Genomic DNA, 17938 nt, shown 5'->3' on the forward strand with positions numbered 1-17938 from the left:
GCCGAGAGGTATAAAGAAATATGTTCACAGTCAAGTACTATTCTAAATACACGTTCAAAAAATGAAAAGCAATGGGTGGGTCAAATGTTAGAGGCAAGATATTGTCGTAAATGTCTACCTAAGGCAAGATGAACACTTTACTGGAGGCTTATTTTTATACTGGCTTTTATCAAATCAAAAGTTCTTTGGAAGCTAGAACCCGTAACTATATTCACAACTGTATGCGGTTAAAAATTATTCGAAGCTTAATGAGAGATATTTTTCTTAGCCTATTTTACAAAAGCTTTCCGATCGTGCTCCTTACACGTCACCTTAAGACATATACGACACATAATCGAAGTCATGTTAGAATATATTTTTATTACAGCACAATCAATTATTCCGATCCTCTGACGTACTAGCAACAAACATTACCTAAGCGAACAATTTTAGTACTTTAAAAAACGTGGATTTTTTTCGAAATATATACAGTTGTAATGGCACATATGTGATTTTGCTAGAACATCTTGCTTAACTTTATAGGCAAATTTTCTTTTTTATGAGTAAGTAGCTTTTCTGATGCCAACTAGTTTGACACCCGGCATTTGGCGCTTAATTGCAAGCCCGGGCCACAGGGTAGAAAATCTATTATCTATTCTAACTGTTGTTCATTGCTTCTCAGATCGCCCGATGCACTGCCAACCCGACCATGCACAGATCATCATTGCACGCATCTTGTTTAGAACTAGTGAGCCATGATTAGAGAAGGAGGTGATGGGAAAGAGTGAATTCATCTAGCAGACGGTTGAAAGAATGAGGGTATAAAAATAAAACCTCAATTAATCACAGCCAACGTTTTCGAACAGTGTATCGTAGAACGGGCCCGCCAGTTTGGCGGAATTTTCAAGAGAGGGAGCGCCGCGGACTCCCACTCCTATCGGACTTTTGCCGTGATGGAACAACCGCAATTCTCTACCGTCACGGATTCACCAAATAGTAGTGGTTTAACGTACTGCAGAACTGTATTTTCAAAATAGCTAAATTTAATTATCGTTATATTAATGAAAAAATGCGCCGTGTCATTGTTGTCTAGAGAAGATTTTGATCGCGAGGCGTATACCGCTTATTCTGCACCAAACAAGAAAATAGTTCATTATGAATTGCTCATCTGTTGCACGCAGATTAATTTCCATAATGTAACTTATTATAAAGGGCATGTTCTATTGCTCACACTATGTATAGGATCAATGCCTATAGTACAATATAGGGTTTTCCCTGTTTTTGTATATATGTACATATTTATATAAACATATATATGTTGAGGCCTTGTTTTGTGCTCAGCCATCTTGTTCGACAGCCTGCGGTAGTGGAGAGTCGCCGTGGATACATACTCCGAAGTCCTGGTAGATATCATCTCTGAGCACCCGCCGTCGTATTGTTGTAGCACCAGCTTCCATCGGAGCGCGCGTACTTTTGGTCGCAGTGCAGGTTCATCGTGCTCTCTGTGTATTGGCGCGCTGTGTAAACTCGATAGACCGGCGTATAGCTGCAACAGCAGCGATAGAGCAGGCGCTGCGATTCCGCGCTCAGCCTGTCAGTTTATGGAGAGCACCGACGTTATGGCCGCTCCGCCTTTCGCGTTGCGTTTGGCCCAAACGGTGACTGGCTCTGTGTCCATCTCTTTTTGTAGCTGCTGCTTCCGTTGCTATTGATGCCGCTTTGCCATAGACAGCGCAGACGACTGGTGCAAACGACCAGGCCAACAAAAGGCCACGTCCGAAACCTGTTCTTTCATTTCGAGCGCACGCTACAGTAGCGGCGGCGACAAGTGAGTGCACGACGGTGCTAGATAATCCTCTCCAGTATGGCGTTCTGAGCATGATCTATGCGTGTTCGAATGGGCGGCACTGTGCAGTACTGTGTCACGCTAAACGGCAACCCTACGACGACTTATATAAGATAGCATGCGCCCATGGAGCAAATACCTAGCTTGAGCAGCAACTTAACGAATATCAGCCTTCACTTTCATCTTGTACACAAGATTGTATATGCCGAGTTATTCTGAATGACTGCCGTTCACAACAGCAGTCTTTAGCAGGCTATTTGAAATCGAAAAACGTGCGGGAATCTGCTATGAGGTATCTGTCGCTCTCTTTCTTTCTTTCTCATTCTCTCTCTAATATATATATATATATATATAAAATACGTCCCGCATCAGATGTTTACCAACCCTTCAGTGGGCAAGTTGGACTAGTTGGTTTGGGCGCGCAGTGAAAATCTCGTATAAGGCTTCGCTTTTGCAACGATCGACATGTTTTATGTTCACATTGACGGACGTGTGTGTGCTAAAAATGTTGCCATACCAATTCATGCTAGCACGCTGGACAAACGGTGCGTGCTGTTGTTGACCAGCGCAGTCGCCTAGCTGGCTCCAGCTAGGCGGAGCGTGAAAACGCTATGAGAACAGGAAACCTCGAGAACGATGTTATTTAATGTCTGTGTGTGTGGCGGCTAGCTGGAACTGTTTTTGTCCATTTACCTATCCATGAAATAGGCAGTGAAAGAGAGCGCGACATTAATTCTAATGTCAACTAGTGTCTGTCGTCGATGAGTGGCTGTTTACTACGAAGAATGATGAAAAATTTTTTGAAAAGTGTTTTTTCTGCAGCTCTGTGTCGCGATCGACCGGCCGAACTCATTGTATTTATCTGTGTCACAAAGACAATCTTAACAAATTGATAGAGATTCAGCTGTACGCGGAAAACACAACGAAAAACTTCTACCGTGTCTGGTTAAGGTAAAACAACTTCTAGTGACATTGTAATGTTTTCCAGAACAAAACAATAGCGGACTACGTTAAGAGTCGGTGTATTTTGCTTGAGTTGAAAATGATTTACTAGTACAATCATAAATATGGTGAATAGACAATAGAAAGATATCAGCCGAGTCCCATAGTTTTCACATATATAGAGATTAGGCTACTTGCACATAGGAGGTGACATATTCGTTGAAATACGTTAATTTTTAGTTGAAAATCTTTACGAATAATCCACTGGAACGAGGTGAGTATCGTCGGCTATAGTAATTTTTGCAGACTGAGAGGCCCTTTAAGAAGTTCGTAGTAACGCCAGAAGACACTACTTGACGAACGATTCGGAGCATTTAGCTAGCTTAAACTGTTGATTAAATGGTGATAAAATTCGATGACCGACTCCTAGCTTCTATGATGATTTTCATATATATCTGTGTAATGTTTGTTCAGTATGATGACGTGAAGGTGCATCATAGTCGTGCTCTCTTTCTGGGCTTGATATATTAACGATAGGATGATGTGGGAGTCTTAGTTGGTCGGATTAGAATTTGTTTACCGAATTGGGGTTTCATTTTGTGGGTTCAAATTTATGGTTAGTTAGCTATAGTGATAACAACGACAAATAGCCAACAATTATCAAGGACACCGCTAACGTCAGCGGTAAATTTCCGCCCGCTAAACACAATGAACGCAGTGTATAGCTGTAGCTGGGTACCACTAATGTATTGCAAGCAGTTCTTCTTTATGCCGGTGTGTAAGCGATTAGGCAGTAATTTAGACGGGTTTTCCTGGACATATCTGGGCATTTCTCTAGTAGACATGATGACCTGCTGGCGAGTCAACAAGCATTAGAATGGATTAGTTCAAATTAGTCCAATATAAGTATAATATATAATTTACTCCAGAGGGAAAACTTTGAGGAGCAGCATGGACGTATGTAGTAAACATTGGGTAATAACGAACAGACCCTTCGGTCGGAATAAATTGGCTCCTTATTTGAAGATAGGGCAGCTTCTAACGGTCCAGATAGGGTTGCAACGTTGTTATTACGATATAAAAGCTCCTTAGCTTCGAAATATGAGGCTGCTACTGCTTAGTTTAATTCAAAAGCCTCTAACAAAACCATTTCTAGATCGATCGCTCTGTACACGTGGCATTCATCACGATCTTAAAGAGGATGATAGGTTCTTTGTAAAATGACTTAAGAGATAAGTTTATTTAAATGGCCGAATTTGTTGGTTAGGGAAAATTTTGTGACGCCCAAAACACAACCTATCACGAAGTGCGCTGAGGCAGTTGGTACTATATGGGGTGTATCCTAGTTGGGTGCCCATTCAACCCCCAACCGGGACTTCACATTATTTTCAGTTGTTAGAATTTTCAAAAGCAGTTCATTACGCAGCCATCTTTAATAAATATGAATATATCATAAATGGACTATTTGTAATTCTATGCTAAAAAGAAACTCTGGTAGCTTATAATTTTCTAACTATTGTTTTTAGGAGGACGACGGCATGTACTATCCTGTTAATGAAAGTTCAATAAGTAAATATAATAGTGTGACTCGACACATGTCGCCGAGCCGACAAAACGAAATCTTACGGTCATACTTGGTCATGATTAGAACTCAAAATAACTTTTTGATATGTGTTCAGGCTACGCACTAAATATTCGAATAATAGTGGACTAATCAAGTTTGTTAATGTTCTTCGGTCGAGGAAAGCCGTGATGACATTTCTAATAACTGCGTATTTTCAAGTTAAAGATGAGTATAAAAGGTATGTTTAACTAAAACAAACATATAGTTTTAACTTTTTGCTTTTATAACTAATGATAAGTGTCCAGTAGAAAGAACTGTTGTTAAACAAGCGTAAATGGTGGTATGCTAAAAAATAATTATATTAAATGATGTAGTTCAGTATATTTGAGGCATCAAAATTGAAAAGAGACATGACTTTGTCGGTTAAAGAAAACGAGATGGTATAATCAGAGGAAAAAAACACAGGTATAATAGGATCTAGGGTATTGAACTTGTAACTACACTTCTTAATAAAATTAACCAGTCATATTGGTTCACTTTGGCACAAATAGATCGCATTAAAAATAACAGATCCTGAGTTTACAATAACATTTGAACGTAATGAATTGTCATAAACTATTATATAGCTTTACAAACGTTACACAGTTTCTCTGAGGACTGGCGATGATCGATGCCTGCTCGAGTTGTGTAGAGTCATGTCTTTGACATGAAATAGGTGATCAGTAATTTACATGATGGATCTATTGAATGCTCATGAAAAGGTGTCCAATTGCCGTGGTCCCAGCTAACAGCACTCCCTATACAGTTCAACAGATCTTCTATTAGCTGGAGAGGGGTCGAGCAGATCAATTTAACGGGAACTGTTATCACCGATATAAATGCTGTAAAATCGGCATAGCGAAAACCGTACGTCGTCGAGAATATTCAAGTGTGTTGAATTATTATTATCAAGAAACGCTCGCATGTATTCTATTATAGTTTTTTTTTGTTTTCTTCCTTTTCATAAGGTGAAAGAATAGTACATGCAGATATCAGAAACACAATATTCAGAATTGGAATACCATTGAAAAATATTGCAATCAAGATTAGAGGTTTTTGGTGGAAAAAGGTCGGGTTCCGCTAGCGACACATACGACACAGCTTGTGTAAATACGTGAAGATAATCGAATCAACCCATGGGTTAGCAAAACCGAGTTTTCGCCCGTCACCAATGTTATTTGAATGAATTATGTTACTTGTACGACACACACGATGAGCTCATAGATTGCTTCACATGATTTTATAGATAATTAATTAGTACCATGTCCATGGCCAGTTTCAAATCATCATAGGCTTGTTGATCGCGTTAACAATTTATGACATTTTCCATTTTCTGATTCAAGTGTTACGTGTCGCTGATGAATCAAATGCAGGGTGGTTATTAAAACCGCCACAGCGTTCATGTCTCCTATCTATTTCTCTCCTGAAACATTTTATAGCCAAACTAACATTATTGGCCGGTTATAGAAGTAATGTCTACGGTAGGACCGTATCCGACGATATTGCTATATGTAAAGCTTGGATCACTGATTAAAAGTATGCTTGCAATGATCTCACCGCTCGGTATCGCAGATGTATAGGTCGTTTACGAACAATAAGAGATTTGTATGGTAGGGTATTGGTAATACGGCACATCTTTCCAGTTGACCAGTTCGTGACAAATTAAAGTTCAGAAAAAAACGGAACTTCTGACGTTTTCTCAAAGATGAAGCAAACGTTTGCGTATTCCATTTTTCCTCAACGATGTTTCGCGCGCGAAATGCTTCTATATACCTTAGCGCTTGGTTGCTGGCTAAATCTGGCACGGTACACTTGTTAGCTTCTATCAGTGACATCGTTGAAATTTTGCTGAGTCGAAAATAAAACTTCTCGTTTGGCATGGAGAGCAAAGAAAGCAATCGTGATTTACATTAGTATGAAAAATCTTGTAAATTAGATGGAGCTTGTTTAATATTAAACCTTGTTCTAAGTTTTTTTAGATTATCTGGTGATAATGTCTTCTTTATCATTAACCGTTATAAAAAAAAAAGGATAATTTCAAATCATGATCTGTTTTTGACCCATTGATATCGTCTTAAATGCCCTGCTTGGTACGGACCGACTCAGTCAACATAGACGCCACTTGCAAGACAGGCTACGAGGAAGCACTGTAAATCAGTCTTCCTACGCCAAGCGTATGAAAAGTTCAACCCTAATGAGGGCGTGATGATCGTCTAAAATGGCAGGCGAAAGGGTAGAGGTATCCGCTAGAGAAGACCTGGCAAGAACGTTCAGACACCCTTCTGCAAGGCAGAAAACAGCCTTTCTATATTGACAGCTGCCGATAGAATTAAGGTAGTTGATCACAGCTATAAAGGACAAATTTTCTATGTGAACATCTAACAAAAAAGTGTAAGAAGATTTGACCGATAACAGCATTTTTTGTTCATACGGTGCACTTAGATAAAGACGAAATCTGCCTTGCTCAGAGCAATTTAAGCTTCATGTCTAAGACGTTTGCTTGGTGTTGCGGGGCCCGTACTTACGAAAATTTTGGACCTCGGTAACTTGAGCCACTATATGAACAGTATCTTGCAGGGAGCAGGGGATCTGCCCTTAAAGAGGTTAACCCATATCCTATTATCTAGTCGGTCCTCTTTCTCTCATTTGTTGGCTAGGGTAAATCAAATTGTCTACTCTAACCCTTCTTACTTCTTCCTCTTGCCTTATCCTCACCTCGAAAAACCCTTTCGCGGTTCTTCGTCTCTTAGTCCTCTTCGAATCAAGAATGCTCCTTGCAGGGACAAACTCCGACAGTTTTCTCGTGGTATCTCCGTGTGTTTCTTTGGTGTACCACCGAGCTCTGATGCACCATACCTTTGCTAGGAGATCTGTGCTTTTTGCCATAAGTGCCAATGCTGTTGTTTAAGGAAACATCTTGAATATATTATTGTGAATGTGAGTTCGGTCACAAAACTATAAGCAGTAATTTATAATAAAACTGGTTAGAAAACACCTAATTTATATTTTTCAATGATATCTAGCAGTGAGGAGATACCCTGTGTTCAGACATTGAATCGCCCGGCAAGGGTCACCCCCCAGTGTATAAAAGTGAAAAAAGGGCAGACCTAGGCAACGAGCACCCATTGTATTTAACTAACGTCAGCCGTAGAGTGACGGAACGCAAGGTAACCAATGCTTTTAGCTCAAACTAAAACCTCATTTTTTCTGTCGTTCAGTTTGCATATTGCGAAGCTAGCCCGGCTTCCTTTTCGAATCCGCTCTAGCTAGCTGTCAAAAAGAAAACATTTTTAATAATCTAATAGAGGTAAACGTTTCGAGTAATATACACCAATTTGAAACGATATCATAAGACTATTCAATTTGGGTTGCCAGCTATGGGTTCGATCCTTGTTTCGTTGTACGGATTTGCAACGTTCCGCATTGTGGAAAACCTAGGGCAAGGGTCAGTAACTCGTTCTCTAAGCACTGGCACACTCTCAAGGTGGCCTCAAGGAAAGGACACGCTGCAGGCAGCGTTCTGCTTTTTTATTTTAAAAAATTCAATGAGATACACCGTAAATAACCGTTCTAGCATTATGTTAATGTTGATGACGTGAAACTAGTAGTGCCGCTTGGTATAGTAAAACACTGCGATACTTTCAATAGGTCTGGTTTTGTTATTGAGTGTCATAAATGCGCTCGTGTGAATTTATCGTCTGTTAGCGCCTCAAAACGGTTGTGGTAGTTTTGGTTTGAGCATATTCATCTTTAATTAACCCGCTTATTGTTGGGTATGTGCTACTCAAGCTAATAGGCGACCTGAAACATGTTTTAGGTCGGCAGGCAACGTGTTTTAGGTTGGCGGGGAGTACAGGTAGCTGTAGAGAACTCTCGCTCATGTAGATTATGCATTGGTCGACATTTGTAAGGAGCTTAAAGGCTCATAAGTGCAGCGTAATTCGCTTAAATAGTAGAAACTGGATTTAGAAGTATCGTCCGAAAATACGTCTTTATACAAGATTAATATAGTCAAGGATATGCCTGCTTGAACGTATATAAATCTCATACTGCTCGCAGCTGGAAACAGCGCTATACGGAATATTATCAGAATGAAAGAAAGGTGACAAAATGTTGACAAGATGTAGCCAAGTTTGAAAGTTGACAAGCGAAATTTGAGCTTGACAGCCACTTTTTGGTTGACCCATGATAGGAATGAAAAAGGGGGTTTAGGTTCGTTAATCCGCTCAATCTGACACGTACTATTAGCATGTTGAAATAAGTTATTTAGTCGAAAGCAACTGTAAGTTCCGAAACGACAAAATTTAGTTATGTTTGCGTAACGATAATTAATTGGCATGTATTTTACACTTATTATAATTATACTATATACCTACAGGTATAGTGGACGGAATGGCTGCAAATCAGACAGTGTGTTTTGCGATAATTGTCGTTTATTTGATACGATCATTTGTCTGTCCCAAACTAGGTACCGCATTCCAATAGCTTTCTTAGGTATGATACATAGTCGTCCTCGTCATTTGTTTGCTTCCTATTATTGATTCGCATATAGGGTTTCAAGTTATGTTGGAAATACTGTTTACGCGTTCCTGCGAGCCCATGTTGGAAACCTACTTGCGTAAAATACACATCGTTTTTACCGCAATGCAGTATGGAATTGCACGTTAGGAACTGCATGCCTTAGCTATGGTGCGTAGATTTTCGTTTTTAATGAACATGCATACATTCGTCATCGGTGAAGCGAACTCTATTGATATATTGAAGCTGATTATAACAAAATTTAAAGATAGTAGTCAATTATCTTGAATGATAACTTAATGCCGAGGCATAGGTAATCTGGACCAGTCAGTGGTAAGGACAGAAACTAGAACGAATGTAACAAACTAATGTTACCCTAAGTATTATCAATCACCTTCGAACATCAATCTTCATGATAGTTTACAAGTTAACACGTTTGCTTCCTTAGAGACACCTGGTGTCCCTAAGAGGTTAGAGTATGGCTTGAATATGGGCAAAGACACTTTGTTTTGCCTCGGCGGATACAGGAGCTGTCTGATACAACTCTTAACGGCGGTGTCGGATGTAAAATTCGACATATTGAGGTCCTAACAGCAACTCAGGGGGAAGCCAACCTAACGCAAAACATAAATATCTACTTTAAAACAAAAATATTTGCTGTATAAAATACAACAAATATTTTTGTTTTACTTTGCACCGTTTTTATGCATTGATTCCTAAGTCTTGGGTAAACTCGCTCCTTGTATTTGCCGCAATTTTTATTTCAGTACTTTATTATGTACGAACTTAGATGAACCTGTACTACAGATTACTACACTAATCGTGTATCTGAACGGGATTTTGAATTTCTTTGATCTTGTCCATTTTTCTTGCAGCCTTTCAAGTCTGTACAAAAAAAATGGAAACAACCCTGTTTTTTTTTTTATTAATGACCCTTTGTACCCATTAAGTCTATATTTGCTTGTTGTCGGTATATCTCTGTATTTTGTCCATGTATGTGATATCTGTGATTAATTTTTTCTTGTACACATATGTATACACTATAGCTAGTACACATGAGCTTTTCACAAGAAGAACGGATAACGTACCCCAATATCGTCCCACTCGCCTTCCGTTGGCCGCTGTATATTCGCTGCAATTGATGTCTGCTAGAGGCATCTCGCTTCCCCTCAACGACGCTGCCCTGACTGCACAGATGACGCCCCGGCTCATTTTATCATCTCGAAACACAAACTCGAGCTATCTAAATCCGACGAGTTCGCGAATCAGACATCCATTAATTAGCCAAATAATTCTATCTATGCGTCTGTTATAGGTATTGATACCTGTAACCCTAAATCTTTAAACAGTAATTTTTATGCTTGTACTGCTATTTTACGTTAGTCGATAGGTGCTCCAGACTGCTCGCCGCGTCTGTGACCACTTCAATTTACGCGATTAATTGCCGCAGACGGCTGTGAACTATAACAAATTACGAACCTACGACAAATAGAATGGACGGACTATGTAGGTTGTCCTTACTAGATCCGAAACTCTTTCACGACGAACAAGAAGGTGGAGAGAATCCTGAATTGAACTAAACGTTCAGATTGAGAGGGCAACTAAAATTGGAGATTCAGATAAACTTGAACGTTTGATTCGTCGAAGTGGGTGCTTCGTGTTGAAAAAGAAGCGAGCAAATGAATATGCTTTTCGCTTTATGTAAATGAATCTACTACTACCTGACCGTCAGAGTTATTATCCCCAGTATACGTTTTATATTCGCTCGTTTATAAAAGATCTGTGGTGGTAAAAAAATTTATAAAAAAAACGCGGTGAAGGTTGTTAATTGAAATCCCCTCGCCTGATACTTCAAAGCGTTGAGAGGAGATAATATATAGGAGTGGTAAGTCAATTACGGTTTTTTAAGCGACCTTTGTCCATACTACAGAGTCGAAGCATCTGTTCTCATCTAGGCTAGTTTCAGACGAAAATAATGAACCTTGGAACATAATATTTGAGTATATTTCGGTGTCTCGATTTTATTACTCAGATTCTAAATTCCCATGTCGTATTGTCTTCTGGTGAGGAAATAACGATCATGAAGGTAAATATTTAATTCGCAACTACCCGTCCCCTGCTGGTTCCTTTAAAGAAAAAGATGTGAGTGAGGCCTTTGCTAGAAGCAAACGAACACTAAGCAGCTCAATCCGAGTGTAGGTGCGCTTTGATGACCTGGTGTAGACTTTGGTAGTTCCATGGATGGTCATTTTCGGCCAAGGCATTAACCGCCTCCAGGCAACGAACTAGAAGGCCAGCCTCGATGTTCATTCCAGCCTGAAAAAGCAAGGAAATCATTGCAATGTATGGTCAAGACATACATAAAGCGCCATGGTTTAGCAACTAATCAAGCAGCAGTTAAATGTTTTTGCAATATTTTGACAAAAGCAAATAGTTGTTACCATAAAAGACGGGCGTCTGAGATTCGTCACTTTTACAAAAGTCCTACATAAGTTTTGCATAGGGAAGTTTTTTTTTACATTTATATGTATTTACATATGAATAGGGAAATTTAACATGAATACACGATGCGTCGATTCCATCTTCTAATATCATTTTCACTACAAAAACCTCGTAACCGTAGTGACGTGCTAAAGCCTACAGACATTATTTTTCAGACGCTAACGGCGTGCTGGTTTCCTCCACACGCTGGGTTCGGCGCTCATGATCTGTAGATCTACTGTCCTTGCTATGATTATACCGCCTTCTTCAGCTAATATTCCTGTATCAGAATGATTTCACTTCTAGTTGATCTGAGGTGACTGTGCGTTCGACGAGCTGACGGCTGACCGTCTCTACCCGCTTCAGACCTCCGCCAGCACCCAACTTGGTTAGACAGCTTTACTGTTCGATGCCTCTGACGCTCCCTGTGTTTGTTTTGTGTTATGTTATTATATTCTTGTTTTTTTATTATTAATTTCTCTGTTGTTTATTGCTTCGCCACTCGCACTGCTTACTCACTCAGTGCTCATGCTTTCATAGCACGACTGGTGGATCGTTGGCAGTGCGGATTCTTCTGACGATTGACGATCTTGCTGCCATCGCTGCACAATTTTATATTATATTTCTGTCTAATTCTCTCTCTGTTCCTATCGCATACGCCAACTACTCAGTCTTGCTCTGGTGAGCCGTTGAACCATGATAGGTCTTTGAGTGAGTCGGGATGATGCACAGTTGACATAAACCTGCGATAAAACGAGTGGAAAGCCATGCTCCCTGCTTTTGCTTTTTCTTGATTCATTTCATTTACTCGTACTGCCACAGTAAAATTGCCAATAGCAATAATGCTCAAGTTGAAGGCTAGTACCTACCATAAGGAGCATTTCACTTTGGTAGAGGAAGCTGGCCACTACAGGAAGCTGTTGCATGTAGAATATGATCGAACCCTATGAAGCAATAGAACGGGAACGATGCCTGCCTTCTGCTATGACATTGTGCTAACGCAGGGTAACCAGAAGACGTTGTTTAACAAAAACATCGCCAACACCAAAGCCTCTTTCGTACCAAAGCTTTAACCGTGATCTGGAAATCATATCTTTTCCCTACTCTCTCTCTCTCCTATGCTTATTTTTGTCCTGTTGTAAAATTGGTGCCTATGTTCATCTTGTTCGCGTTGTTATCGTAGCCCAGTCGTGTGATTAGTTGTTGTTCCGTTATTATGCTGTTCGTCATTGTAGATGTCATCGCTATTTCTAAATTGATCTGCGTTGTTATTGTGTAGATGATTCTTGTAGAAACGATCTTCGCGGGCTGGTGTCATGCCCAGCTGCCGCAATAACGGCAGTCACTTGATGGCTCCGGCGGATGGGGTCATTGCTTGTCTACGAGGCGCCACTGCGTCGTCCTCTCGAAAAGCCAATATAAAACGCAGAGAAGCGATGAATAGGGGCGAAAACGAACAAAAAATATTCGTCGACTCGAGATCGGCCTGCCAGCTATTTCTTTGTTCTTCGATTATTCGGTGCGTTTATCGAACCTCGATGTAATCAAATATCCCTGCAACTACCCTTCAAGGAAGTCTGACAGGCATCGTTCTCTTTCTCAATGAACTACTACTCCCCGTCCTGCTGCTACGTCAATTGCCGCTAGTGCCATTATGTGGTTTCTGTGGCTGCGGCTGTTTGTGGGTCAGGGAAACAGATTTACTTGGAGGGTTCGAAAAGAGACAAATATGAGCGCAGAACATTATAAAGGGTACGCCGAGATCAGTGGTAGAGAGAGAGGGAGAGAGAGAGAGAAGAGGAGATCGTCGGCGGCCATCATCGTCGGGGCTTTGGCTCTCGGCAGAAGGCGTAGGAATAGGGGCCGAAAATAACGCCGACACCGCTGCAAAGCAGCGCAAAAAAACAATAACAGAAAAAGCCGTCGTCATTTGTTGTTGATATCGGAATAGAATCAGAGTGGCGCTTATAGGATAGCGTTCACGGGAGGAAAGGCGCTTCATAAAAACAGATGAACGTTGCGTGAAAAAGCAAGCTACTATACAGTGCATGAACAGCTTTTGATGAATGGGTTCAGGTCATGTTATTTTGGATCTGATAATAGTTCAAACGTTAGTCTTTTCTAAGGGCTAAGTCCTTAAGGCGCCGATATTCCCCTCTAATAAAGTCTGCCGTATGATAAATCATAGGGATCCGTTTGCAATAGCAGTGAAATAATGTTCACACTGGTTAAGCAAAACTGCACAGTGAGAGCTGAAATCAAAAAGTTAAATTACTAGAAAAAAATTAGAAGGTCTTATCAGAAAATCGCATGTTTGTTAGTCCAGTGGCTTATGTAGCCTACGATGAAAGCAATATCTAAGTGCTACAACGAGCATCTGACATTTGCTACCACGTAACTGTAAAAAAGTTTAGAAAGGACAAAGCTATTCTGCAATATAACCTGGTGCAGAATGGCGAAGACGCAATCAAATCAGTGACAAGCGCTTATTTTAAAGTTAACGGCACGTGTTCGATGCCGTACTTACCGCCGAAACGATCTTTTTCTCTATAGTACGCGCGTCCCCTTCGGCCTCCAACGATGATCGCATACTGGCAAAGAATTATCCGCATGGCAAAATAGGATATTGCTAAAAATATATTAGTAGTTAAAACTGCAATATCATTACTATATAACTAACTTATAAAGTTATTACCATATAGCGTGTACAATGTATGCGAAACACACTGTAACTTATGCTACAGTACTTTACAGCCCTCAAGCGTACCGGAAGATTACTTTAGATCTATCAATAAACGAAACCCATATTTGGCCCGGTGCTTTATGATTACATTTACACAGAAAAGTAATATAATCCTATATTTTCTTGGGCTCGGTAAAACTCAAAAGCATTTAGAGGAGAACCTTTTAGGGCTTGGTCAGAGATTGTCCTCGAGGCCGGAACGAAGTAGAATTTATCGGCATTACATAGTGTCAGATTAGGGCATTTACGTCAAACAGGCGCCCTCTGCGGCAAGATATTAATAAGAGCAAGCCGGATCGGTTCAGCACTGACTTCTGACAGCATATAAAATATAAAACGTCTCAATATATATGAATTCGGCTCATCTTTTTTTCTGATTGTACACCACCATTGGTCGAGTCAGGCCATCGAGCACAATTGAGAACAAGTATCGTTATATTTAAATCTATAAAGCGGGTGCTCGATGAAACCGATTTCGTTCACTCAGCACCTACTTATAGATCGTTGATAGTTAGATATGACAATCCAAGGTTCCTGTCTGCGTAAGGAATAAGAGTCGCAACACGCGAAAGAGCCATTCATCTGTAAAACGCATAAAACTGGCCATAAAGACTAATAAAATTAAAAAAAAAAAATAGAAAAATGAACACTCAAATCAATAGTATTTTGCGCATGGTGAGGATCCTCCGAGCGTGATTACAACGTTGGCTTCACCTGCTGAGCTTCTTCACCCAGACGACATGGCATCATAAAGCAACGTTACTCATTGCTTGGGATTACTGAACCAGTTCACATTAAATATAATTACCCGGGCTCTAATAAAATCGTCATTGGATTATCTTTAATATTTGTACTGAACTTTGGTCATGCTCATCGATCAAAGTTAATGAAGATATTGATAATTAACGTATTGACTCACAAATGACATATCGAAATTGACGGGGCATCGGCAACCTGCTTTGCTAAAAAGTCACTCTGGATTTCACTCAAGTCGGGTATGTACTCCATCGTTGATTGTTGAACAGATTTCGCAGAAATCCTACGACAAATGGCGGTCCTGTAAAATAACAATTTGAACAATATATTTATATATGTGTACTTCGCTGTCTGAGTGTGTCCTACAAGTGGGAACTGTAATTTGGCTGAAAAGGACGCAAGTTCTAATAAGTAAAATAAGACACTTGTATAGAATAGAAACTATTTTTATTTTCTAACTCGTTATAGTTTTATTAGCTTCTTCCATGCCAGGACATAAACCGCGTTGCGTTTAGTGCTAAAATTGCATCTCACTACATTTATTTTTTTCAAATGCTCCTATTTAAGGTTGCGTGCTATAACGGCCAACGGTTTTTGTCCTGCTAAGTATGCAGGAGTGTTAAGAGTACATGTTTGCTCCCAACATATCTCCCTTCTCTTTTCAGACACTAGCTGTATAAGACGCGCATTCCCCATTATATGTTATTTATAGTTCCTTCCAAGCTCCAGCCAGATTTCGAAGAGTTTATACACTGTATTCTTCGGTTCTGTCCCAAATTTTACTACTGTATCTGCCTTGAAGTATGTCAAAATACCGGAATCTACTATTGAATTACCGGTCCTTGACTGAGCTTCGAACACACAAAGCGTGCCGGAACCATTTGGGTACTTTGTGTCTGCTGAGAAATCCATGGCAAGGATGGCAAGCAAAGTTATCACCAAGCTATTGAGCACATAGATCTTATTCTGGTTCGGTCTCAAATCGCTTCGCAGAAGAGTGGTTCAGGTTCGGTTAGAATTTGTGTGACAATAGATATCTCATAGTGCCAATTTCTATAGTTATCTCGAAACTGCTGTTCAAGCGAAGTACTCGCCTTTTTCTGTGGCACTTTCTGTAGCACTTCGCTACCATCATTAGTAAAGTAAATATATTTTTCTCAAATCTTCTAGAATATTGCATAGCCCTTTTTCAGCATGGGTTTTACTTAATGCGGGGGTAATTGCCTTCTCTCCAAACGACTGAAATGATCGAGCTGGTGCTGATTTTTTCGGCGTTACTTCACGAAGGCCCTCCACGCTGTGAAGATTTCCAGCGAATATGTCAATGTCTAGTGCGAGGTTACTTCTTGACGTGGAAGCCCCTGAAAGACGTTGCTTACTTAAAACCCATAACTGCACGATGTTGTATTTAGTTCTGCTTGCTTTGACGAGCAGCTTTGAAGGCAGAATTTGCCTCCGCATTTTCGCACGAAGCTACGTTGTCGGCTTCGTTATGCCATAAGTGTCCAGCTGCATCATATTTCAGGGCATCGATAATGCACACAGCTGTGCCTGGCGAATGTAGCAGGAACCGGCGGATACCGCAGGGCATTGCATTTGCATTTATGAGTATGCATCCGATTTACTCGATCACTTATCACTTCAAATTTCTAAATATTCTTATAGTTGCCTCGTAAATTTATTCAAAGAAATCTAGCTTATTTATTCTGTGCTATATCATTAACTTCTGTCTTTTTTGCATTTGGTTGTCTGCGGCCGTTGTTAAGAGCAGCTCAACCAAGATCCTGCCACGAGACAATCGGCAGCTTCCAAGTTCCATGCAATTCACTGATTGGCCGATGAATACATGAAGCTACTACAACTATCAGCAGCTTTTTCAGAAGCATTAGTTACAACACTGTTTCAACATGAAATATTATCACACTGACTATTCTCTTTGCTTTTTATGGAAGTTTTTAGCTTGTAGGCTATCCAGTTCGTACTGACTAAATCGTTTCGATAGGTGCAGCCATCTTCAGCTTTGGGGAGCGTTCATTTTGTCGGCGGCTATTTAAGTTTCGTTTGTCATCATCACAATCTGTGTCCAGATAGATAGATCTCTTTCAAAGCTTTGCCGACGGCGAGGCTCGTAGACACTAGCGTATACATGGATAAAACGCTTCAACTTCATTTGCACTGCTAAGAGGAACCTACATGTTCGCCCACTCTCTCTCTCTCTCTCCCTCCGTCCTTCCCTGTTTATTGACATTCTGTTATTATATACAGTTAATTATATTAGCGCATATCTGAGGGTTTGTTAAGTGTGCCGCACCCGTGGCCACAGTACGCTCATCAAGACAGAATGGATCACCTAAAACACTTGAGACATCCGTAAACTTTCTTTTATTCCCGTTTACTATAATATGCTAATTTTTTCCCGCTTCACTTACGAAATTTTCCGTCTGAACGGGGCCAGTTTTCTTTTTTAGTCATGCTTTAGATATCGCAGACACTGTCTATTGTTAAATTTAAAAAAAGAATCGTTAAATAAGAAAAAACATTAAAATGAGCGAAAAATATCTTTCCACGCTCTACCGTCCCATCCATCACGGAGTCCTTTCTATAGAGTTCTCTATAGAGTCCGTTTCTGGACTCTATTCGGCGCTTCGAACTGCAGTAATTTCTTGGTCGTGAAATATCCCAGCTGTTTCAGCTGCAGTAAATCGGAAGTGTGCCCCGGATTCTAGCCTTATAAAAAAAAATTAACTCTTCAGGTGCGCGTGGTAACACAAGGGTAAATCTCGAAAGTTCTCAATTATTTTGTTTCTTTCTTGCATTTCTATTATGTTTATCTAGTTGATCTGAGCTGGGTAGCTGATATTAGCTTCGTTATCAAATAAACTCTTTTTTTCGTTTACTACAGATACCTGTGCGTGTGGAACCATGTAGACTTCAAATAGTGCACAAAGGCCTACGAAGCGCCCTAATCTATGCTTACACACACAAGGAAGAACAACTTGTCAAATAAATGTGGTATGATGATGATGATTAATGAATTATGAATTATATGCAGAGTAAGTTTTCATAAGAA

The 17938-nt window shown here is 40.1% G+C and overlaps 2 protein-coding genes across 7 annotated transcripts in view; one reads left to right on the plus strand and one right to left on the minus strand.

Moving 5' to 3' along the window:
* The first annotated feature begins 2141 nt into the window (after positions 1 to 2141).
* The window catches only part of LOC111266673 (xylosyl- and glucuronyltransferase LARGE2s), a 28291-nt gene continuing 12494 nt past the window's right edge, over positions 2142 to 17938 (plus strand). For both annotated transcript variants that reach the window (XM_086971005.1, XM_022844359.2), the window contains exon 1: positions 2142 to 2776. The gene's annotated coding sequence lies outside the window, so the exon portion shown is untranslated. The remainder of the gene's footprint in view (positions 2777 to 17938) is intronic.
* IFT43 (intraflagellar transport 43) overlaps positions 10879 to 17938 on the minus strand; it is a 37536-nt gene continuing 30476 nt past the window's right edge. For all 5 annotated transcript variants that reach the window (XM_086971010.1, XM_022844382.1, XM_086971008.1 and 2 more), the window contains exons 2-4: positions 15032 to 15169; positions 13897 to 13960; positions 10879 to 11204 (exon numbers count right to left, since the gene is read on the minus strand). In XM_086971010.1, the coding sequence (XP_086827136.1) occupies positions 11073 to 11204; positions 13897 to 13960; positions 15032 to 15120 (285 nt within the window). In that variant the 5' untranslated portion in view covers positions 15121 to 15169 and the 3' untranslated portion in view covers positions 10879 to 11072. The remainder of the gene's footprint in view (positions 11205 to 13896; positions 13961 to 15031; positions 15170 to 17938) is intronic.

Source organism: Varroa jacobsoni, unplaced genomic scaffold (genome assembly GCF_002532875.2).
Source record: "Varroa jacobsoni isolate VJ856 unplaced genomic scaffold, vjacob_1.0 scaffold_1107, whole genome shotgun sequence".
NCBI classification, from domain to species: Eukaryota; Metazoa; Arthropoda; class Arachnida; order Mesostigmata; family Varroidae; genus Varroa; species Varroa jacobsoni.